Source organism: Haemorhous mexicanus, chromosome 3, assembly GCF_027477595.1.
Source record: "Haemorhous mexicanus isolate bHaeMex1 chromosome 3, bHaeMex1.pri, whole genome shotgun sequence".
Classification (NCBI taxonomy): Eukaryota; Metazoa; Chordata; class Aves; order Passeriformes; family Fringillidae; genus Haemorhous; species Haemorhous mexicanus.
This window is the reverse complement of record NC_082343.1, coordinates 38,802,921-38,826,620: the sequence shown is the minus strand read 5'-3', so window position 1 is coordinate 38,826,620 and position 23,700 is coordinate 38,802,921. Positions and strand designations below refer to the sequence as shown.

The 23,700-nt window shown below is 51.9% G+C and overlaps 1 protein-coding gene across 5 annotated transcripts in view; it reads left to right on the top strand.

Moving 5' to 3' along the window:
* Positions 1–18,779, top strand: part of TMEM63B (transmembrane protein 63B) — a 48,846-nt gene extending 30,067 nt beyond the window's left edge. For 3 of the 5 annotated variants that reach the window (XM_059841423.1, XM_059841425.1, XM_059841426.1), the window contains exons 2-24: positions 67–274; positions 888–967; positions 2,479–2,517; positions 6,006–6,096; positions 6,877–6,914; positions 7,659–7,801; positions 8,079–8,130; positions 8,422–8,530; positions 9,049–9,119; positions 9,907–9,987; positions 10,120–10,243; positions 10,338–10,471; positions 10,617–10,754; positions 11,030–11,183; positions 11,451–11,557; positions 12,290–12,376; positions 13,751–13,816; positions 13,956–14,118; positions 14,288–14,393; positions 14,529–14,696; positions 14,837–14,952; positions 15,175–15,255; positions 16,272–18,779. In XM_059841423.1, coding sequence (XP_059697406.1) covers positions 89–274; positions 888–967; positions 2,479–2,517; positions 6,006–6,096; positions 6,877–6,914; positions 7,659–7,801; positions 8,079–8,130; positions 8,422–8,530; positions 9,049–9,119; positions 9,907–9,987; positions 10,120–10,243; positions 10,338–10,471; positions 10,617–10,754; positions 11,030–11,183; positions 11,451–11,557; positions 12,290–12,376; positions 13,751–13,816; positions 13,956–14,118; positions 14,288–14,393; positions 14,529–14,696; positions 14,837–14,952; positions 15,175–15,255; positions 16,272–16,436 — 2,499 coding nt within the window. In that variant the 5' untranslated portion in view covers positions 67–88 and the 3' untranslated portion in view covers positions 16,437–18,779. The remainder of the gene's footprint in view (positions 1–66; positions 275–887; positions 968–2,478; positions 2,518–6,005; positions 6,097–6,876; positions 6,915–7,658; positions 7,802–8,078; positions 8,131–8,421; positions 8,531–9,048; positions 9,120–9,906; positions 9,988–10,119; positions 10,244–10,337; positions 10,472–10,616; positions 10,755–11,029; positions 11,184–11,450; positions 11,558–12,289; positions 12,377–13,750; positions 13,817–13,955; positions 14,119–14,287; positions 14,394–14,528; positions 14,697–14,836; positions 14,953–15,174; positions 15,256–16,271) is intronic. The other 2 variants (XM_059841427.1, XM_059841428.1) reach the window with 2 other exon arrangements.
* The last annotated feature ends 4,921 nt before the right edge of the window (positions 18,780–23,700 follow it).

Below are 23,700 nucleotides of genomic sequence, written 5' to 3'. Positions count from 1 at the left end.
TCCAGCAGGGCTACATTGTCACTGAACTGGCCCGTGTCTAACTAGCTCTTTCTCTCCTTTCCCCAGGGAGGACGATGAAGCTGTAGAGATGCTTCCCTACGTTATCGCCACCCTGGGCTCAGTAGGGGCCCCCTGCAAAACTCCCACATGCAACAACAACAACAGCACTACCAAGGACTACTGCTACAGTGCACGCATCCGCAGCACTGTGCTGCAGGGACTGCCCTTTGGTGGGGTGCCCACTGTCCTAGCCCTTGACTTTATGTGCTTCCTCGTAAGTCTACCTACTGTTGCTTCGACACCTTCTCCCCTAATTAACCATGAAACGAGGACAATGATCAGATGATTAGGGTTGAGGGGCCCAAATGCTATCCCTGACTTTGCTGCTGGCTAGCATTCTGGCCCTGATCATGTCTCACAGACACTGTGGGCTTAGCCACTATTGGCTTAACTCCAGTAACACCACACTGAGCCCCATGGAAGGGTGTTGCGGTGTGGGGGTGATGTTGGGTGAGTCCTGCATCCCAAAACTCCCACTTATGCCTGCAGTTTTATCCACCAAATGGTTTGCATGTTTCTGCTTAGAAGCTATGGGACCACAAATCATATAGCCGTAATTTTGACTTACAGGAACCTCAGGGCCTTTTGATCCTGTGGGGCTGCCTTAGCTATTGTGTGTCGCATCCTGGACCTCTGCCTCCCACACCTATCCAGATAGTCTGATTTAACAATCCTGGGGAACTTGTGCTCTCCTGTGCTCTCAGTGTGCTCTTAACTGAGGGCTCTGTCCCCTCCTACCCTCCTTGTTCCTGTGGCTCTGTGTGCAGAGGACAAGGACAGAGTTGGACAATGCCTTTTCTCACAGCTTCTCTTTTGGTGTCTTTCAGGCACTGTTGTTTGTCTTTTCAATTTTGCGTAAAGTTGCTTGGGACTACGGACGCCTGGCCCTGGTGACTGATGCTGACAGGTAAGCAAGGGAGAGTGGCAAGGGAATAAGATATGAGTAGTGCCCCTCCTTGCTGTGAGGCAGAAGGGATAAATCCCATTTTGTGTGCCTGAGCAGCTGGAGAGGAGAGGCAAATGTTCCAGTTGCATCCCCTGAGTTCCAGGAATAGGAAAAAATCCCCTCTTACTGGCTTTTTTGTTACAGCATCGTTCTCCCAACACACAGAGTGGTCCCCGCTGGCTCCATATCAGTTATGGTCCCTTCAGTGACAGAGATGTGCAGGGACCCTTACAGAGGAACATCAGATGGAGGGAGGAGAGGAACAAGAGGTCACAGGAAGGGTGAGGGCTGCCACAGTAAAGGCTTTGTTAATCCTCTAAGGTGTCTTTGTGGCTCTGCTTGATGCAGTTCTTGTTAAGAGCACTTGACAGTAGTATGCTGCTTTTCCAGGTGTGGTACTGCTGTGCTGATGTGAGCTTAGCTCACATCCCAAATGCTGATGAATTGGTCTGGGAGTGGATCCTTCCGGCCCAATGCATTTGTTGGCTACAGTGTCTGTCAGCAAAAGCTGAGGCCCACTGGGGATGGCAGCTCCACAGCAGAGGGAGCATTCCCTGCACAGCAGTAGAAAAAGTTGGTTTTTTCCAGCATCCAACCAGGAATTCTCCTGGTCTAAATAAGTGGTCCTGGATAGGCTTAGATAAGCAGCTGGGTCCCTGTGGCTCCTCTGCCCATCATTTCCTGGTCTGGCTGGGGAAATCAGCTGTACAGAGGTAGTGGAAGGAAAACAAGGAGAAGGAATAATCATAGGAGGCCTCAATGTGTTGAGGGCAGCAGGATTAAGCAGTCTGGATCCAGGTGCTGGCAGGAAGCCACAGGAACTGCACAGCTCTGTCCTCTGGTGGGGAGGGAGGGCTGGATTTTCTCTGAGGCAATGCTTGAGCACCTTGGGTGCAAGGGAGTGCCGGCAGTGGCTGTAGGCTGAAATGCAGAGGGGTGCCAGCTGTTTGGAGAGGGAGAGCTGGTGAGCACAAGGAGAGGGACAGAGTGTATGTGGATCAACGGGACTGCGGTCGCAGGGAGGAGCCCATGGTGCTTGGCTCATCCATGGGGTAGGATGAGATTTTCAGGAGGGGGGGTGCATGTGTGTTTGTTGCCTGGGTGGGGAGGAGATATATGGAAGGGGAGCTCAGATGGCAACGAGGCAGTCCCTACAGTCTGTCATACTCCCCGTCACCCAGGAGCTCCCTGCAATGTCCATCACTGGAGCCAGGTCACCTTCCCAGTGAAGCTAGCTTCACTTCAGCTGGCAGCAAAGCATTCTGCCCCTGGACCAGTGGGTATTCCAGATTGCTGTAACTTGAGGTGTTGCTGGGCTCTGGAAGGAAGGTCTTCTCCAGCCTGACCATTGGCAGGTTTCTTTTCCTCAGGATGATGGGGAGCCATGTTGGATGCATAGTTCCCTGCAAAAGGAGAACTCAGCACCTCTTCCCATGGTTGTAACCTCTCCCTTTCTGTTTCTGTGCCCCCAGGCGCCGACGCTGGGAGACGGAAAGAGAGGAGCGGGAATAGTATGTTGTTTTTTCAGGGTCTCATCTCTTCTCTCTTCCTTGCTCACAACCTCTCTCTCCTTTTTTCTTACAGCTATCTTGCTTCTGAACTAATCTGAATGGCTGGGAGTTTGGGCATGAATTTGTGTCTCTTGGTGGATTTGTGCTCTTCTTTCCCTCCCCTTTGTGTCATCCACTACCACAGCTGAAGGCACCCTGGTTTTCCCCTAGTAGCCCTTAAATGCTCCTTGAGAGCAGCAGTGCCAGGGAGCTCTCAGTCCTGACCAAGGCAGAGGGTGCTGTGTCACATGCCCTGCTCTATCTGCTTGTGTCCACCTATCCTGCTTTATGATGGAAGTAAACAAACTTACTTGTCTGAGCCCACAGTACACTCAGGTCACCCAAGTGCAGGGGAGGCTACTTTGCCTGGTCCTTCTTGTCCCAGGTTGCCACAAGAGCTGTTCCCTCACTATCTGAAAAGGTAGGTAGATGCACAAAGAGGATCTGGCAAGAGTACTGTCTTTCCTTTTAACCCTATGAGACTGCAGGGACCAAGGCAACCTTTGGCCTTTATCCCTTGCCACCTAAACCCACACCCAGCAAGGAAGCACCCTTGATTTTCTCTCTTCCCCTCTGGAAGAAACCTTTTGCCTCAGTGCTGTTGAAAGCATCCTTTGTCAGCTTGGTGCCCATTAAGCCCTGCCATGGACTGTCCTCCCTCTTCTTACCTCTTTCTTTCTGCTTTTGTGCCTGAGAAAAGACCATCTCAACTTTCTGACTGGTTGGGGGGTATGTGCTGCAGAGAGGATGGTCAGCTGGCAGTGCACAGCCTGCCATGGTCACTCCAGCCACACTGATTTGTGTCTGAGGCCAGGGCAGCAAGCTGCAGCCTCCTTTTCCCACTTGCAAAGCAGGGGCCTGCTACTGCCTTAAAGGGGGTACAAGAATCTGCCTGATTTTTGTAGCTGATCCTTGTCCTTGGGAGCAGAGCAGTTGAAGTTGTTTAAACAGAACTAGTGGTCACTGTGGTACATGGCACAGAGGGGACCTCTTGCTCCTGCTTGACTGCTTCTCTAGTGGTTGGCCCTGCTTCAGGTGTGTCTGGCAACTTTTCACTGCTAACATCTTGCAGGGGGAGTAAGACAGAGGTAGTAGAGCCGTCATGCTCTGAGGACTTTTTAGGGGGCCACTTCATTTATCCTCACAAATGCTTGTCTCTCTCCAGGGGGCCACTTCTTCCTCCTCCTGTTTTTCATTTGCGCTTGCTGGAGCTATCTGTTCCATACACACCATACAGACAGCCCCTAAAGCTACTGTATGAGCTGGGACAGTGTTAGCAGCCAGAAGCTTCCAAAAACCTGCAGAACTCAGTGAGAAAGTTTCATTCTTTCTGTGCTCCTTCAAGGCTAATGGAACATTCCCATCCCGGCTGTTCTCTACTGGGGTTGCAGTGACAGGTGATGGGTTAGGAACACGTATGTGTCACCTGGTGCTCACAGCCCCTGAATGTACAACACTGTTCTTGGTGGGAGAGGGCATCCTCCTCTGATGTGTTCCCTTTCCCTGAGACCCAGCAAGTGCCCTTGTCCTGCGTCTTATCAGAGCTTGCAGTAGCCAGCAACAGTCTCAACTGGCAACTCAGTCTGCACTGGGAGGTCATAGCAACCCACTTGCACCTCTGCATATGAGGGAATTGATCACAGAGCCCTGTGGGCTTGCCATCTGTGCAACCACCTCCAGCTTCACTCCCTAGCAAACCCTTTCCACAGCATGCCTGGCCTGCCCTCTTGGAGCCTGATTCCTTCAGCCTGAGGCTAGCTGTGCCTCAGATCCTGTATTTCTCCTTCCCTGGCAGGGCCTGCACCAAATCTGCATCATGTAGGATCCCACCTTAATCTTAATTTGGGGAAATTTTGCTTTCACCCACTTGCACTGTCAGTGCTTTGCTTTAAAAAGTCTCCATCCAGGTGCACCTGCTGTTGGAGCTCCCTATTCAGCTTTCCATCTTTGGCAAGGTTTTGCATCCTCTGTCTTCTAAACACTTCAGGTCATCTTGATTATTGTCACTGCATCCCCCTGCACGGAGCTGAGGTATCCTGATTATCCAAAAGCTCATGGTGTCATCATGCTGGGCTTTTCTCAGGACAGAAATTTCTCTTCAGCAGAAATTCACCCTCACTCCCTGTGCCCAGCTGCAAGGCCTCTGTAATTATTAAGAGCTGAAGGTTTGGGAGCGGGGTTGAAGCAGTCACTGTCCCTCCAGCAGAGCAGACTGTGGGGCTGCACAGTGGCAAGGCTGCACACCACTGTCTAACCTGCACTGCTGTAGTCCCCTGACCTTCAGCTAATCTCCTTTCCCCTGTCTCTATTACTTCCAGCTAGGAACTGGGGACTCAGCAGGTGCTACTCTGCTCTGAGAGAGGCCACGTGTCTCATCCACTTTCTTTCTGAATGTTCATGAGGATCTCTGCTTGTTCTCTTTCCCACAGTATCATCCACCTCCTCTCTAGCACTTGTCTCTCAGCAGCAGTTTCTCTGTATTCTTGCCCATCTTACCCTCCTTGAGCCTGTACTGACTGTAGGGAGACCATATTTTCATTTGTTTTTTTTCCTCTTTGTTTCTAGCCCTCAGATCAGTAATCTCTCCTCTTGCACCTCTGAGATCCCAGCCTGCTGTTGTCACCTTGCAAGTGCTATTTAATTTAGATCTCTGGGCCATTTTCTTGCCTCCTTTTCCAACTGCCCTCTGCCTCTGTTTGTAGTGGGGCTGTTGTCAGCCTTGGATGCTTCTGCTGCAGGTTCTTCATCTAGGTCCCTGCCTCTGGCTGGAGTAAAGCGATTTTGTGATATTTACCCCTTTTGCTTTCCTGTACTTTAGCATGGAGACATTCTGTTCTAGCTGTCTGTCCTGCTCCTGCTCAAAGGATTTCCAGGCTGGAAGCTCAGCTGAGGCTGGGAAGAAGGTTGCATTGAGCCTGGCTCCAGGCAGCTGTATTTTTCCTCCTGCACTAAGGATGAGGAGGACTGGTGTAGCAGGATGCAGCCCACCAGATTCCTTCCTTCCTCCTCCTGAAGATGAGCGAGGTCCTCCAGGACAGGAGCTGCTCCCAGTGCCTTTCCAGCTATGCCAGAGCCAGAAGGGCTGTGGCAGCCTCCAATTCTCACTTCCTTTCTGCTGTCTAAACCCTGTGCTAAATAGACCTCACGTTTCCTATGTGGCAGCCTCTGCCAGCCTCTCCTTGCAGGGACGGCCACGTAGTATTGGGTGCCTTTCAGAAGGTGCCTAACAAGTAGCATCCATGGGCTAAGGCCATGGGCTTTGCCTGGCTCAGCATGCCATCTGAGGAGGGTTCTCTCTTTACTGCTACCTCTGATCTTACCTCTCTCCATCTCGCCGGGTGCAAACTGACCTGAATTAACCTCTCGTCTCCTGGGTGCTCTTGGTTCCTGGCCAGGCTGCCTCTTCGCATCTTCTAACTTTCTCCCTCACGTCCCACTTGTCATTTTAGTGTAGCCTCCGCCCTGCATTCTGACAACCATGACCGCTACGAGCGCCTCACGTCCGTATCCAGCTCTGTGGACTTCGACCAGAGGGACAACGTGAGTAGCCACAAGAGTCAAACGCTTTGCTTTTGGGGTGCCAGGAACCCACAGCTTGGCTCAACCAAGGGCTCTCCAGAAGAAACACCTTTGCCTGTTCCTGGGCCTTAAGTCCCACATCTTGTAGTGTGTGAGTGTGGTATAGAGCTCAAGGAATTAGGCAGTTCTTAGACAGGTGCTTAAATAAATAGGTTTTTAGATCACTGTGGCTTAACAGACATCTGTCCAGCCTATAATCTCAGCATTACAAATAATACTTACTTGCCAGCTCTTCCTCATGCTGGGGTTTTCCTCTGCTGGCTTTTTCCTTGCTGAAGGGGAGGATAATGGGTGTGATGGATGGGGGGTGAAGCTCGCCCAGGTGTCCTTTGAGGAGCACTGCCTTGGCCCAGCCTACCTTCCTGGTCCTTACAGTTTCCCTTGTCCAGCATGATGGCTGAAGTATCTGTATGCTGAATTTTCCGGGTGTGCCATGGCTTTGGAGAGCTTCCATATTAGCCAGGAGCCCGTGGGTTGCCTTGAAGGTCAGGCTGCCAGTTGGTAGCGGACAGCCACACAGCAGAGTCCAACCTGTGTTGTGCTTCATGGATTAGCACTGTTACCTCCTTCACCTTGGCCCTTCTGTGGCTGTGCACATCTGGGTGCTTGTAGTCTGCCCCCACTGAGCCAAGTATTTGGAGGTGCAAGGACCCCAGCCTGATCCCTGGAACCTTTGAAGGAGGGAGCTGGGCTAAAGGAGCACAGAGTGTAGTGAAACTGTCCTGTTTTCTTTTTGCACAGGGTTTCTGCTCCTGGCTGACAGCCATCTTCAGGATAAAGTGAGTGCCCCAGGACCTATATGGGGGACCCACATGGGGAAGGAGGGGCAGTGCAGGGTTGTCGGGACAGCCAGTGCAGTACAGCTTCATGAAGTCACTGCCCTTGCTGCAGCCCCTCTCTGAAGAGCACAAGTGAAATTTGTCCTCTGGAGAGGACAAGCAATGACAGGACTATGTGAGGAGTCCTAAAGACAAAATAAGGTCACAGAGTCTGTGACAGAGGAGAGTACCCAGGCCCAAGGCTGCCTCACCTCAGTCCCATCTCAGAAACTGTCCCCTGCTCTGCAAAGATATTCATCTCCCTGGCACTCTTGCTAGAGGCTCTGCTGTTTCAGGGATTGCTATGAGGAGGATGCAGGGAGACATCCTCAGATGATGAAGCACAGGAGTCGTCTCCCAAGCACTTCTATTCAGAATGCTGTGGGATAGCATCAGCATTTGTATCTTAGCAGGGAAGGCAAGCCCCACCCGGAGGGTATAAGGCGTCTAGTTTCCTCTCCTGGGGAACAGAGAACAGGGCCATGGGGAGCCCGGCTGGGTAATCATTGCACAGGCAGGTTTCTGCCTAGGCTGCTTCAAGGCTGAGTGCTGGGCTCCCAAATCCAGAGTCTGGTTACAGCTCTGTAGGGCAGAACAAGGGGTGCTATGTGTGCTCAGATCAGGAGGGCAGCTGGGACCCTGTACTTTTCCCCAGCACTTGAGAAAATGTAGAAAATTGCCTGACAGCTCTTCTCTCCTTGGCAGGGATGATGAGATCCGCGACAAATGCGGGGTTGATGCAGTGCACTACTTGTCCTTCCAGAGGCACATCATTGGGCTGCTGGTGGTCGTGGGTGTGCTTTCCGTGGGCATTGTGTTACCTGTCAACTTCTCAGGGGACCTGCTAGGTGAGAACAAGGAGCTTTTGGCTGGGCTGGGGCATCTGCTTTCAACACCATGTTCCATGTTCCAGACCACTGGGTAACAGTGGAGGGCAGGACAGGACTAACACAGACAAACCCTAACTGCTGTCTCACTTTGACTGTAGTGCATCCACAGCATCATCCTATGTAACTTGGGTTTTTAGGTATTCTGCAGGTGATACTCTTGCTGTAGCTCACTCTAGTGGTGCTCTGTCCCACTCAGTATAACTGAACATGCTTGTGTCTGCCTCTTTCTCTCTAGAAAACAATGCCTACAGTTTTGGGAGGACAACCATCGCTAACCTGAAGTCTGGGTATGTTTGGGCAGGGGTGGGATGGGTAACTGAGGCCCTTAAGGGGTGTTTTGTAAATGTTCACTTGCTGCAGAGCAAGTGAATACAACCTTTAAGGTTGTATTTCTGCCCTTGCTGTGAGGCTGCTGTCCCTGCTCCAATTTCCAGGCTGAGCTCCTGGAATTTGGTTGTAGGGCATCTGTGTGCTATGCTGAACTCACTCATGCCCCCAGTGCCTTCAGGGCACAATCAGCCATACACAGACTTGTAGTGGCAACCTTGCATTGACCTTTGTGGTCTCCCTTGTGACAGGAATAACCTGCTGTGGCTGCACACCACCTTTGCTTTCCTGTACCTGCTGCTGACAGTGTACAGCATGCGCCGGCACACTTCCAAGATGCGCTACAAAGAGGATGACTTGGTGAGTGGGATCTGGCCACTCTACCAGACACATTTTCCCATGCCCTGTGGTCAAGCCAGATAGCCTTGGAGACAATGCAGAGCACCTCAATTTCCGCAGCAATTTTAGTGCTGTCATGTTTTGGCTGTTTTTATTCTGCCTGGCCAAAGGCAGATCACCTCCAGCGCAGCATGCCTGTGGGGAAACAGGAGAGGCCTGCCCTGGGTAAACATGTGGAAGGACCCCATTCTTCCTTATGGGTTATTCCAGCTGCTTTTACCTTCTTCATTTCTGAAGGGTAGCTGTGTTTCTGTTCAGGTACCTGCAGTGTAAGTCCCTAGCCTATCAATCTGCAGTGCACCTGAGTGCAGGATGACTACAACCAGTGGAAGCACAGGAGAAGGGGAGCCCTAGTAGCTAGAATTGATGGGGCTACCCTTTTTCATCACTGACACAAGTCTTGGGAGGGGGTCTTGCTGCAATCTGGTCTTTTACACCATCCACACCTACCTGTCCTCTCCCTTCTCTCTTCTTTTCAGGTTAAGCGAACTCTATTCATCAATGGGATTTCAAAATATGCTGAGCCAGAGAAGATCAAGAAGCATTTTGAGTAAGTCTCACTGTGTCCCTAAACACTGCTCTGTAACGGATGTTTTAATTAGGGTAGTACTAGTGTTATCTGGAATGGCAATAATACATTGAGAGCAGAGAGCTAGGCAAAATCAGTGAATACTTTTATTTTGGGTTGCTCACTGTTACTTTTCTGCTTCTTTTCTGAATTTGAAGTACCCTTTGTTTTGTGCCTTGGGAAAGGTTCAGCCATGTCTTGCAGAGCCATAGGGGGTCAGTGTGGTAAGCAATGAACAGGGTTTGTCTTGAGTTGTAGTTAAGTAAGTTCACAGATGAGATACAGGCAGGAGGTGCTCAAGCAGTGACAGTGGGATGTTGTGCTGCTGCCCTGATCACAGTCCTTAGTGTTTAACAAGAAAATTAAATTCCTCTTTTGTCAGAACCTTACTGTCAGGACCATGTTTTGAAGCACCATGGTAGAAAAAAAAATGCTTTGTGCCCTTTGGGAACCCTTCTGCCTCTTTCTGACCACAAGTCTGTGAAGGCAGAGGGGGGAGTGTGGGGTCAGAGAGGTTCCTAGCTGCTACAGGGCAGAAGTCCAGAAAGGCTCCTTGTTCCAAAGCATAAAGGATGTAGCATTTGCCCTGTATTTTACATCCACTGTAAGGGACAGAGCCTGCAGGTTCCCCTGCAAACTCTTGGTATGTATCACTGTACTCAACCCAGGACACTCTTCTCAGGGCCAGAGAGAAGTCTTGAACACTTGGAATTTGCTTGAGGGGTACTTTTGGTGCCAGTTGTGATGAACTGATGCTTCTCATCCACAGGGAGGCCTATGCCAATTGCACTGTCCTGGAGGCCCGTCCCTGCTATGATGTTGCCCGGCTGATGTTCCTTGATGCAGAGAGGTAACCTCTATTTTTGGAGAAAAGGCAGAGTGGGTTAATGTTCCTGATACCCCTCAAGTCTGGTGCCACAGAGCTTTTATGAGTCACCCTCTTTCTTTCCTTTCTTCCTTCTCTTCTGCTCTCGTGTTTCAGGAAGAAAGCTGAGCGTGGACGAATCTACTTCACCAACCTGCAGAGCAAGGACAACACCCCATCCATGATCAACCCCAAGCCCTGTGGCCACCTGTGCTGCTGTGTCATCAAGGGCTGTGAGGAGGTAGGGGAGTGCTGGAGGTGTTGGGCAGAGGTTGGGTGTCCCATAGCTTGGGTCCCCGGATGATCTCTCCTCTGACCTCTGTCCTCCTGCTCAGGTGGAAGCCATTGAGTATTATACCAAGCTGGAGGAGAAGCTCAAAGATGACTACAAGCGGGAGAAGGAGAAGGTTAATGAAAAGCCTCTGGGAATGGCCTTTGTCACCTTCCACAATGAGACCATCACAGCCATGTGAGTCCAGATGGTCCCGCCCTCCCTGAGAAGCTGGCTTGTCCCAGGCTTTGCCTTAAATCAGAAGAACAGCAGTGCTAAGGCATCCTCTCGGCTTGTGCCTGCCAACCTTTTTTGTCAGCGTGTCCTTCTTTCTCTTGTCCAGAATCCTCAAAGATTTCAATGCTTGTAAGTGCCAGGGCTGTGCATGCCGTGGGGAGCCCAGAGCCTCCTCCTGCAGCGAGTCCCTCCATGTCTCCAACTGGACTGTCAGTTATGCTCCTGACCCACAGAACATCTACTGGTGAGCAGCTCTGTAGAGTTCAGTGTCCCTGCCAGTGGGAAAGGGGCGCACCCTCCCTTTCTCCCTCTCCATCTGCTCCAGCAGGAGCTGAGTGAATTGTTCTTGCTGAAGCCCAGCCTGGCTGAGCTAGAGGTCTGTTCTGACTGGGAGGGAGAAAACCTTGGGCTGGCACCCTAAGTGCTGTTCACCAGGCTGGGCTGTGGTGTGCATGCAAGGCTCCACACCTGGTATTCTGCCCTGTGCAGCCATCCTGATGTCCTCTTTCTCCCTCCCAGGGAACACCTCTCCATCCGGGGCTTTATATGGTGGATCCGCTGCTTTGTGATTAATGTGGTCCTCTTCATCCTTCTCTTCTTTCTCACCACTCCTGCTATCATCATCACCACTATGGACAAGTTCAATGTAACCAAGCCCGTGGAGTACCTCAATGTAAGGACTTTGGAGACAGGTGCAGGGTGGGTAACACAGGAACTGCCCCAAGGCACAACTTCCCCTGCAAAGCTGGGGATAGGAAGAGAGATTGTCATTGTCCCTGGGTCCTGTCAACCTGACCATGGGGGAGATGCTGAGCCTGGACAGGGTGCAGTGGCAGTCACAGTGCTGGCGCCTTGGCATCAGCAGAGGCAACTGTACCTTTGCCTGGCAAAAGAGCTGGTTCACCATGTAACATGTGATTTCTTCTCTGCCTTGTTGCAGAACCCAATCATCACCCAGTTCTTCCCCACCCTGCTGCTGTGGTGCTTCTCTGCTCTTCTGCCCACCATTGTATACTACTCTGCCTTCTTCGAAGCACACTGGACCAGGTAAGGACAGCCAGCACCTGTTCTTACCTTCTTAGTGAGCTCATTGCCTGCTAGAGGCTTCTGACTACATAAAGCTGTGGGCTGGATCTTTCTGCTTGAGCTTCTGTCTTTCGCTCCAAGCATGGTGTTATGTTGCACCTCTTGGGCACCTGGGGACTGCTGTGGACAGTTATTCTGCCAGTCTTTAGCTACTGTTGTGCAGCGTGGTTGTCTGAGCAGAACTTGACAGGCTACAAGAAGAATGGGAGGAGTTGGGTCTGATCACTATTAGAAATGCTAGTAGTGAGGGAAGTCTTGTCTCATGTGAGAGCAGGCAGGGGTGGTATGCCTGTACCATGTGTAAGATGTAGCAATTCCAAGGGAAAATAATTTTAGCTGCTCTGGCTTCTAACCACAGGGCAGGCACTTGGAGTGCAGAGCACTAGAAGCCTGCTGCTTGTGAGGCACGTTCCCCACAGGACACACGATGCAACCTTTGTTTTCTGTCTATGTTGCAGGGACTGGTGGGGAGGGTGTCACCAGCTCTCAGGATTACAGGTCAGGGAAGATGATTGCAGAGCCTGTGAGACAAGGGGAAAGGAATGGAGACCCGATAATGGATTTCAAATATGCTGGAGGGAAAGGGGATGTATTCATGTACTAGGAATGGACAGGGTGGGATTTAGATTAGACATTGGGAGGACAGCTTATGTGGCTGGTGGGGTGAAAGGTTAACAGCCTCTCTCTCCTCAGGTCTGGAGAGAATAGGACAACCATGCACAAGTGTTACACCTTCCTCATCTTCATGGTCTTGCTGCTGCCATCTCTGGGCCTGAGCAGGTAGGGGTTGTGGGAAGGGAAGGCAAGTACAAAGATGTGGAGCACAGGGAGGGTTGAGGTGCACGCCTGATTGATTGTTCTCTTTTTTTTACATCCTTTCCTCACTTCACTGGTGCCCTGGCTGTCATCCCCTCGGGAGACTGGTATTTAATCTTAGTTGAGGGAGAGTGGACCAGACCATACATGTCTGGGTCTCTAGGACTTTACTGACTCAATCTGCAGATGCATTGACATGTGCCATGATGTTACAAATAATGCAGCAAAATTTGGCATGGTAGATGAGTACATGTGAAAAGTCTGCTTGACGTCTGGTGAAGGAGGCATTTTCCACCTCTGTCCAGTGTGCAGTCCAAATTTTGCACAAAACTAGTGAATTCCCCCTTTAAGCCAGAACTTGAATGCTGCTTGGCTGGGTGGGATAGTTAGGTACAGAAGTGCTCATATGTTTGGGTGTATGCCTCAAATCTTCCTGCAGAGTTTATAAATTGCCCTGTAGGAAACACTGATGGCATCACCTGTCAGCCATTGGTGTGGGCTCTAGCACTGAACAGGGGCCAAGTAGGGGAACAGCGTGAGAAAGAAGAAACTGGGGGGTGGGTGAGGGACAGGGAACTCTTAACTGGGAACTCTTAACTTTAAGATCCCACCTGAATTCCGTATTTGAGATACAACCCTCAGTGGTGATGTCAGGTAAATCCTGAGAATAAGGCAAACCATCTGATAGTAGCAGAAGAATAGTCCTTCATCCCACTGGGTGTGACTACATGTTTGCAACACAGATAAATAAAGCCTTGTTGCATGTAAATTTGCATCTTGGGCAGGTGAATGCTCTCAGAAGGCTTGCATTTTGACCACAAAACAGACCACACTTCCTTCTGAGGAGTTGATCCCCCTGCTGTTGTCTGTTGAGCTCCGTATTCCACCTGTGCCAGAGGACTGGGTAGTTTTATATAAAAAAAACCAAAATTGAGGAAAATGGGATTTGTTTCTTCTAAGGGTTTTTTTAAATCTCTTGTTGGAGGGTACCTTGTACCTAACCAATTTCTTTTGTAGAGTCAGTCATCTATTCCTTACATGGATGCTGTGCCCAAACAGAGGAGAGAGGAAAAATATTAAGATGATCAGAGTAAAGGGATAAGAACACACATGAATGGGAAGCTTTACATCCCTTTTTGAGTGTTGCTTTGTTTTGTTCAGTTTTATCTTTTTTTCCAGTGTCCAGTTTGCATAATTGTTGGTGACACACTCAACAGGGAACAACACAGTCTATGGTCAGAGCTTTGGATTCTTCTAGAGCAGCTTCTACCTATGTGCATTTCTGTCTGTTGCTGCTTCTGATGGTTCATCTTTTCTTCTTGCCTTCTTCCCCCACAGCTTGGATGTATTTTTCCGCTGGTTGTTCGACAAAAAATTCCTTGCTGAAGCTGCTGTACGATTTGAGTAAGTGGAGTTGAGCAGAAAGGCTTTGTTTACAATGGGAGGTGGTTCTTGTTGGCATCCAGAGGTTATGGGGACACCCAGCTGCTGCCCTGCAAGAAGGGAGCACCCCTTGCAGCCTGCTCTTGCTGCATCTCCCCAGGTGTGTGTTCCTGCCAGACAATGGGGCTTTCTTTGTCAACTACGTTATCGCCTCTGCCTTCATCGGGAATGCCATGGACCTGCTGCGCATCCCTGGTTTGCTCATGTACATGATACGCCTCTGCCTGGCCCGCTCCGCGGCCGAGCGGAGGAACGTCAAACGAGTATGTAGCGAGGCTGAGGGATGGGTTGTGGCCTGCACCCAGGGAGGGGAGCGCTGCAGTGGGACCCTGATGGGGCTCGCCTGGTGCTGTGCACAGAGCTGGGTGTGTTGCATATACCCACTCAGCTCTCAGGGTCCTCCTGCTGATGGGTCTCCATTCCCTCCCGCAGCACCAGGCCTACGAGTTCCAGTTTGGGGCTGCTTACGCCTGGATGATGTGTGTCTTCACTGTAGTCATGACATACAGCATCACCTGCCCCATCATCGTCCCTTTTGGTAAGCAATACCCCTCTGCCTCCCTGTGCCAGAGATGGAGGGGAAGCAAGAAGACTGTTGTGGGAGAGATATTCCCTCTCAGTCTAGCAAAGAGGCTGATGCCCCACTTGTCTGGCTTTCTTCTCCTTCTCCCAGGGCTCATGTACATGCTGCTAAAGCACCTCGTGGACCGATACAACCTGTATTATGCTTACCTGCCTGCCAAGCTGGATAAGAAGATCCATTCAGGGGCTGTGAATCAGGTGGTGGCAGCCCCCATCCTCTGCCTCTTTTGGCTTCTCTTCTTCTCCACAGTGCGCACAGGTGAGCACTGGGCTGGGATGCCAGCCCTTAGCCTCCTACTGAGCCACTTCCCTGGCCAGGCTCTGATCCTGGCAGCCTCCAGCCACAGAGCATGGTCACAGTCCTTTTGACATTGACACTTTGGTTTTCCTTTGCCCCAGGGTTCCTGGCCCCCACTTCCATGTTCACCTTTGTGGTCCTCGTGATCACCATTGTGATTTGCCTGTGTCATGTCTGCTTTGGGCACTTCAAATACCTCAGCGCTCACAACTACAAGGTGAGACAGAATGGCTGGATGCAGGACCCTTCTCCTTGGTAGCACAGCTCAACCACAAAGCAGCAGGGGCTCTGAGGGGTCCCAGCCTGCTCTTCAGAAGAGCCTGTCAACCCTGACTTCACAGAAGGATAGTCCTGAGGCTGTCTCTGCTGCCTGTATATTGCTGAGATGGGACTGTAGATATGTTGCCCTGGCAGTCTCAATTTCTCCTTTTCTCTCCAGATTGACCACACCGAAGTGGATGCCATGGACAACAGGCAGAACGGGAGACCTGCCACCAATCTGCCAGCTCCCAAATCAGCTGTGAGTCATTATCCCCATCTCTGTGCCCTGGCACATTCCTTGCCTGAGTTTGGAAAGGGGGAGGTAACTCCCTGTCTGAGTACCTCACTCCTCACTTTTCATTTTTCTGGGTCAGCACCTGGATCCTCCCAGTGAGGGTGGGAGGCAACTGTTGGGCACTGTGCCCCTCACCTGCTCTCGGTGAAGTGTAACCCCCACACACACACCTCTTTCCCGCTGCTCCTCAGATGCTGTGCATTTACTTTCCGTCTCTCTTTCGGCTGGGACAGTGAATCCAGCCGGGTCAGTCTCCCTTCTCATTCTGCATCTTTGCACGCTTGCACGCCAGCAGAGGCTGTCACCCACCAGGCTTGTCCTAGTGCCAACACAAAGGCATCTCCGTGGGCATTGCCTTGAAGGCCATGGAAGTGCTCTGGGGACTCTTCTCTCCCCTGTCCAACATTCTGAGACCCCCAGAACCGGTTTTTGGAACTTCACCTTGGCTCAACTGGCTCACTCCAACTGCTTCCTTCCACAAGGTTTTTGTAGTAGGGATCTATGCAGGGCTGCAGAGGTGGGGTAAAGCAGAGCCTCCTGCTTCCTCAGGTTAGCAGGGCTGGGGTGTGCACATGTAATCCAGGCTCCCTCCTAGGTTTCAGACAGCTAAGAGCAGCAACATTTTGCCAAAAGGAGAATCCTTATAAGAGGCAGGCAAAGCTTTAAGACACATCTGCTAGCAAAAAAGGAAGTACAGTCTTCCAGTTCACATGGGCTCTAAAGAGCCTGAGAATCACATTCTTTCCTAGCCCAGATGCCCTGTCCCAAGCTGCTGGGGATTGAAACACATCCAGTGTTTCCGGGCCCAGCCCCACTCCTGGTATATTCCATGGAGTCTGGACACTTCCTTGCCCTCCCAGCATATCCCCACGCTCAGCCTCATGCATGGTGCTTAGTGTGTTGTGCTCTGCTTCCTGGAGAAGTTCCCTGGGCTCACATGTGTTTCTGCTCTCTCCCTGCCCCTTGCCTGCCCCTGACAGAAGTACATCGCCCAAGTGCTGCAGGACTCCTCACCGGAGGGCGAAGTAACAGAGTCGGAGGAGCAGGGATCGCAGGATGAGGAGCTCATCAACGCAGATGGCATGAATGACACAGATTTCCAGTCATGTGAGGACAGCCTGATAGAAAATGAGATCCACCAGTAGGGACCTCAAAGGGCGGGAGGGGAAGGAGGCCCAGGAGCAGGGCAGGCTGTGCGCACGGAGACCTGGGAAGAGGCACCTGAGGGTGCTGGCTACTGCCCTCACCTTCCCGCCCCCAGGGCTGCTGCCTTCAGTGAGGGCAGGGGCCCTGCTGCAAGCTCTCCATCTCCTTGCCCCTCCACCCCTGCGCCAGCCCGGCTGCTCGGCAGGCATGCTCTTTACTAGCTACCTTCTTCAACGCATCCCTGGACCCCAGACTCCCAGAGGCTGGGGAGGAGGGGGACCATAACCCCCATGGTGCTGCCCTGGACCTGCAGGGAGGAGGAAATCTGGGTGCTTTGTGGGAAGGGGCATAAGGGGAACGTTTGGGGTCTTCTGAGCAGGCAACTGTATCCCCCGTCTTTCTGGTGAAAAACACTAATAATTTATTAGATTTACGGGAAGGTGGTAAATGAAAAACTTCAGTCAGTTTATTGGAAGCCCTACCCAGGGTGGGGTTGGCTTTTGTTGCACCTTCTCCCCATGCCTGCGTGTGCCCTTTCTCAACTGCTTCCAGCATCCAGTAGGTGTGACATCCCAGGAGCTGGTCCAGGCCCAGGGGTGGTGACAAGTTTCCCCCTCATCACTGGGATGGTGACGATGACCCTGACTTTGTGGTCAAGGGTGGCATCACACCAGCGAAGGGGCACTGGGTTGGCGTGAGCTAGATAGGCCCTCGCAGAATGAGGGGTGCTGAGGGCATTTCTCGTGAGCAGGAGGAGGCGCAGGCAGCCTCTCCCCCAGGTCCTGTTCCCTCCTCCCCCAGGGGCACAGGCAGGGGTTTGCAGCATCATTTAAAGTGGTATTTTTCTTTGCACATTTTACTCCCCTTTCAAACAAATCAACCTGACCCCCATGTGGTACTGCAGCCCCCCTTTTGCTGCCCTGTGTCTGCACAGCAGGTTCAGGCTTGCGGGTGGGGAGGCTGTGTGGGGGTCTCCTGGGTGCTAGGGAGAGAGGAGAAAGGGTCTCAAGCTACAGGCCCTCAACACCCTGCTAGATCAGCACTGCCTCATTGCAATGAGGCCCCATGGGCTTCCTTCCCTGAGCTGCTGCAGGGTATTCCCCCAGCTGAGGTGGTGAGAGAGGGAGGGAGCCCTGGGAAAGCAGCCCCTAGGAGCTGTCTCCAACCAAGACCACCATCTTCAGGTGCATGAAAGCCTCATGGGACTGTGCTTTCTTCACCTGCCCTGACTGGTGTAGGCTCCCCTGCCACCACCCAGCCTGAGAGGGGGGTTGTTCCTCTCCTACCTCTTGCTCTTGCCCCCTTCCTGTTGATAGCTGTGTCCCAGAGGCAGGCAGGGAACAGGATGGGTGGGAGAGGTGACTGGAGCCCCTGGCACATGAAAGGACTGACCCTGTTTAAAGACATTTTGTGAGGTTGTTTCTGGTCAGTATCAGTTGCCCTCAATTGCTTCCCCTGTCCCCTTGTGTAAAATGTAAAGGAAAATAATAAATCCCTCTGCTATTTAGCTATATTTATTTCCCTCAAACCCTGCCACCATCCTGTTTGGTGCTCATTGCGGACACTATCACCCTCCCTTTGCCTGTCGTCTCTGGGTGCTGTACCAGCTCCCTGGGGCTGTACCCTGAGGGGCCAGGTGAAAGGGGACGGTCATTTACCTTTTCAATCACCCGTGCTGGTCCAGGAGCTCCAAGCACTTTAATCGACCAGAACAAGCGAATTGTCAGCCCTGCTCACCTCAGCTGCCAGGATCGGTGGTCACATCTTACGGCTTTTCTCCCCTGTGCCTTCCACTAGAGGAAGGGAACCAGACCCACAGAGAGCAGGTGGGGGGCTGCTCCAGGGAGGACATAGCTGCCATTCCTGTGCTAGACCTCTATAGGAATCCCAGGCCTGGAGAAAAGGGTGGATGGAACAGAAGAGGTGTGGGTCTTCAGTGCGTAGGGAGGGCGGGTCATACCAGCTTCCAGGGCTCTGCTGGGGCTGGGGCACACATGGGTGTGAAGGGGCATGGTGAGAGTCGCCCGTCCCTTCCAGGTAGCGGCCAGGAATGAGATGAGCATGTGAGCTGAGAGTTCCCGGTCCACTCGCAGGCTGGGGCAGGGGGGATGTTGATCCTGCTTCCCTTCTTCTCACACCCACCTACTGCCCTTGCTCCTGGTCCAGCAGGTGGGCTGGGATGCCATGGTCTCTGTAGGTATGGCCATGCTCCGGGGCTGCCTCTGTGGCTGTCGGGGCCCTACCCACAGAGAGCTGTGTGTTCTGAGTGGCACTGTCTGTGTAGAGATGTGTATAATACCCTGTATATATTTGTGTACAAAAGAAAAAAGGAAAAAAAGGAACTGTTGTTTGCGGTCTTTTCTTTGTGGAGTGGGTTGGGGGCTGGTTCCTGGGAGGAAAGGACCCCAGCTGCTGCAGGGCTGCAAGAGCATGCGTGGTGCAAAAGGCGGGGTGCGGAGTAGTGTGAGCACAAGCCCTGCCCTCCTGCCAGCAACTCAGTCACGGCTCACAGACTCGCAGCATGAATGGCTTTCCCTCTGACTTGTAGAAGCATCAAGGACTTTGCTGCTAAAAGCAGGTAGATGGGGAGCTGTGTCTACTGAGGCAGCAGTGGAAGAAGATGGTTTGGAAATGATGGTAGTGGAGTTTCACTGGTAGCCTTATGCCACATGTCAGCCCACCCCTACTGTTCCAGTAGCAAGTTACACAGCCACCCCTGCAATATCCGTTCCAAACCTGGCCACCTGGGTTGGGTGGACAGCTACAGCCTTTGGGAATGTGTGAGGGGTCCTAAACCCCTGGAGCACAGAGCAGCACTTTCCCAAAACATGATGTTGCTCCTTTGTCCGCCGTGCCCTGAGTGCTGGGACAGACAGCAAGCAGCCAGCCCCCAGGGTGCTCCCTGCTGCTCTCTGGGCAGGCTGGAACTGGGCATGCTTCCCAGGAGCCTGCCGCGTGCTCTGCTGCTTATGTTGTGCACAGTGGCCGTTGCTTGGAGGATGGCACAATGGAGAGGCGAGGCCTGGCGTGGGCTGCCGAGAGATGGACAAGTGACCCCAGCTCCACCCCTGCCTCACTGTGATCAGGCTTTGTGTGCCAGCAGGGGACAAAAGACCCTCCTGCCCACAGCCAAAGGACAAGAGAAGAGGCAATGCCAGAAAACAAAAAAGAAGAACCATGCCTGCTGCCAAGTCCCTGCAGCCATCATTACAAAGGAAAGCTTGAGGGAAGGAAACAAGGAAATTGCAGAGAGATTTTGCAGGCGTTTCAGGGAAACCAGCTTCCAAGCATAGGGGGAAGGAGATGGGACAGCCTTTGTGACAGGATTATTGAGGAGCTATCTCCTGTCCCAGGAGAGGGATCTGTGAAAGCAGCTTTGGAGGCCACTGAAGGGTAATAAGGCAGGAGCTGAACAGGACAACAGCGTCACAAGGATGGGCACAAACCCAAAGCAGGAACAAGCCCTGGCCCTACAGGCCTCTTGCTCTTTGAAAGCACAGTTCTGCCTGCAGTTGCCTGCAGAGCTAAATAATGTCCCGCTTATGCAGGGACCCCCTTATACTTCCAGCCTGTGGCAAGCCTGCCTAGGAAAAAGATGGAGCAGCCCTTGCAACAGCCTAGAGCAGGGCACCCCAAGGCTGCCTCTGCACTAGGATGGGAGCAAGCAGAACAAGCTGTCTGTAACAGAGTCCCCTGTATAGGACAGGGCAGCTCTGGTGGGTGCTGGCCAGGTGTTCTGGATTGCAAGGCAGGATGTATTCTATTACCATCTGTATGGCAGTTGTCTAGGTGTTAAGTGGGCAATTTCCCCTTATCTCTCTCCCTGCGAGATCACAATCACTCCTCCCTCAGCAGGGGGCATCCCGTGATAAGAGGCTATTGAATGTCACTGCATGGCTGATAAGAACTGTAACATCCCATTGTGAGATGCTCCGCCCAGAGGGAGGAGCCGAGCATTGCTATCCAGATATAATCAGGAGATTCTGACACACCAGCACAGCTTCTCCACTGGATTCACCAGAGGAACAGCAGCTGCTTCTTCTTCCACGGATCTGCGGAGGAAGAATCACCCTTTTTCTACAGGACCCCCTGCTCCAACAGAACCACACCTGACACCTCAGGAGGACTGCAGCCACTTTTCCAACTGGACTGCTGCCAGCACCCTGACCAACAGGGTGTCAGGTTGAGTTCTGACTCTGTCATTTTAGTGTACTGCATTGTTTTTATTTTATCATTTTATGGTTTTTCCCCCCTTCCCTATTAAAGAACTGTTATTTCCTGCTCCCGTATTTTTTTTGCCTGAGAGCCCCTTAATTTAAAATTCATAGCAATTTGGAGGGGTGGGGAGGGTTTGCATTCTCCATTTCAGGGGAAGCTCCTGCCTTCTTTAGCAGGCACCTGTCTTATCCAAACCTAGACAGATTTTTGGCGCCCAACGTGGGGCTCGAGGGCAAATAAACAAAAAGGGAATAACAGTTCTTGAGTAATCTAATTTTTGTGTGGCTATACAAACCTCATCAAGTGACACCATGTGGTCCAGTTTACCCTGGTTTGGGTGGCACGTGATCATGGCTGTATTTCTCCCATTTGTAGGCCCTTATCTTAACATGGGTCCTATAACCAAGGCTACTGTGGCTATTATCCGGTTTGTTTTATGGGTGAATAAGGTGAGGAATTCATGGATTTTTAACTTCCTCTGGAAGGCAGGCACATGGATTCACAGCTATCACACCTTAACTATGTGTTTTTGGGGTTACTTTAATAATGGCACCTGCTGTAAGGAAATTACACCAGGGGAAATTTTCTCCCAACCCTTTAATCACCTCTTTGGGTCCACCCCACCAGTTTTTGAAGGGTTCAGATCCAATCTAAACATTAATGATATCATACAGTGGCTGGTGTTGCTGATAGGCCTGTTCTATTTAGCATTTAGAGAGAGAGAGAGACTAACCTGGATAACTACCCTGACACCTGCATCAGAACCTAACACGCCACCAGAGTCCAGGGATGCTGTTGCCCCAGAGCCTACTCCTACCCCACAGCCCGTGCCAGATGTGAACTACCCAGATTGGGTGGGGGGTCTGGTGAAGGAGATGCGTGAGATAGGCCAGATCCTGAAGGAGTACACTTCCCCAGCTGGTGCAGAGCCCTCCCCCTGCTTTGAAGAGAGAGAATCTAATAGTGCAGCAGCAGAACCCACAGATGTTACAACTGTCCAGGTTCCAGCTGAACTGCAGAGGCAGTCACAGCCAGCAGCAGTTGCCCCTGTAGAAACAAGGAGATCTAAAACAAAAGCAGAGCACCCAGATAGGGGAGGGCCCTCACAACCCACAGGGGAGCCAGAGGTTGCAATCATCACCGAGTCCCTGACTTACGAAAGTCTCCGTAATCTACACAAAGACATTGTACGACGGGGACGTGAGGCTTATACAACCTGGCTACTTCGGGTCTGGGACCTTATGGGTACAGGTGTGCAACTGGATGGTGGTGAGGCAAGGAATCTGGGACCCTTAACTCAGGACTCCGGTATCAATCAGATTTTTGTAAGGGAGCCAGGGTCCCTTTCCCTCTGGGAGCGGCTTTTAACAAGTGTCAGAGAGAGATTTGTCCACAGGGAAAGAATGCAGGAGCAGCACCACAGAATGCGCTGGAAGACTCTTGAGGAAGGGATCCAACAGCTGAGGGAAGTGGCAGTATTGGAGGTACTCTTTGGGAGAGATGGACAGCATGATAATGACCCCGACCAGGTCAGGTGCACAGGGCAGATGCTGTGGAGTCTGGCAAATCTGGGGCCATCTCAATACACCACTTTCATTGCAACGATCAATGCTGATACCAACCGAGAGACAGTGGGTTCTGTGGCAAACAAACTTAGAAATTATGAAAGTATGATCAATGGCCCCATGCAAGCTCATGTCTCTGCCGTGGTCCAAGAACTCAGAGAGGAGATGAGGGAGATGAGGGAGGCGGTGAGAAGGAACAATTCCCATATTGCACCAGTGCGAGTCACAGGCCCCAGAGTTAGAGCCCAACATTTTCCACCTAGAGAGAGAGGGTACACCCCACGGGCTGACTTGTGGTTCTTTCTGAGGGACCATGGGGAAGACATGGGAAAGTGGGATGGAAAACCCACTTCAGTCCTGGCAGCAAGGGTGCGTCAACTCAAGGAGGGAAACACTAACCGAGAGAACTCCAGTAAAGTAAAGGTAGCCTCAACCTCCCATGACCGAGCTGCTGAGTATGATCCGTCAGATCCCCTTGAGGGTACCTCTACCATGTATGCCCAGGGAAGAAATAATAACCAGGGTTAGGGGGGCCCTGCCTCTAGCCAGGGAGAGGCACGGGAAAATCGGATTTTCTGGACGGTGTGGATCCGATGGCCTGGCACATCAGAACCACAAAGGTACGATGCTTTAGTGGATACTGGTGCACAGTGTACCCTGATACCATCGGGACATGTGGGGGCCGAACCTGTTTCCATTGCCGGGGTGACGGGGGGATCACAGCAATTGACCCTTTTGGAAGCTGAGATGAGCCTGACTGGGAAAGACTGGAAGAAACATCCTATTGTGACTGGCCCAGAGGCCCCATGTATTCTAGGCATAGACTTCCTCCGGAATGGCTATTACAAAGACCCAAAAGGACTCAGATGGGCTTTTGGCATAGCTGCTGTAGAGGCAGAGAACATTAAGCAGTTGAACACCTTGCCTGGACTGTCAGAAAACCCATCCGCAGTAGGACTCTTGAATGTGGAAGAGCAACGAGTGCCAATCGCCACCTCGACGGTGCACCGCCGGCAGTATCGGACGAATCGAGACGCCGTGATCCCCATCCACAAAATGATCCGTGAGCTGGAGAGCCAAGGGGTGGTCAGCAAGACTCACTCACCCTTTAACAGTCCCATCTGGCCTGTGCGCAAGTCTGACAAAGAATGGAGATTGACTGTGGACTATCGTGGCTTGAATGAAGTGACTCCACCACTGAGCGCTGCTGTGCCAGACATGCTGGAACTCCAGTACGAGCTGGAGTCCAAGGCAGCAAAGTGGTATGCCACCATTGACATTGCTAACGCGTTTTTCTCCATTCCTCTGGCAGCAGAGTGCAGGCCTCAGTTTGCTTTCACCTGGAGGGGCGTGCAGTACACCTGGAACCGACTGCCCCAGGGGTGGAAGCACAGCCCCACCATCTGCCATGGACTGATCCAGACTGCACTGGAAAAGGGTGAGGCCCCAGAACATCTGCAATACATCGATGACATCATTG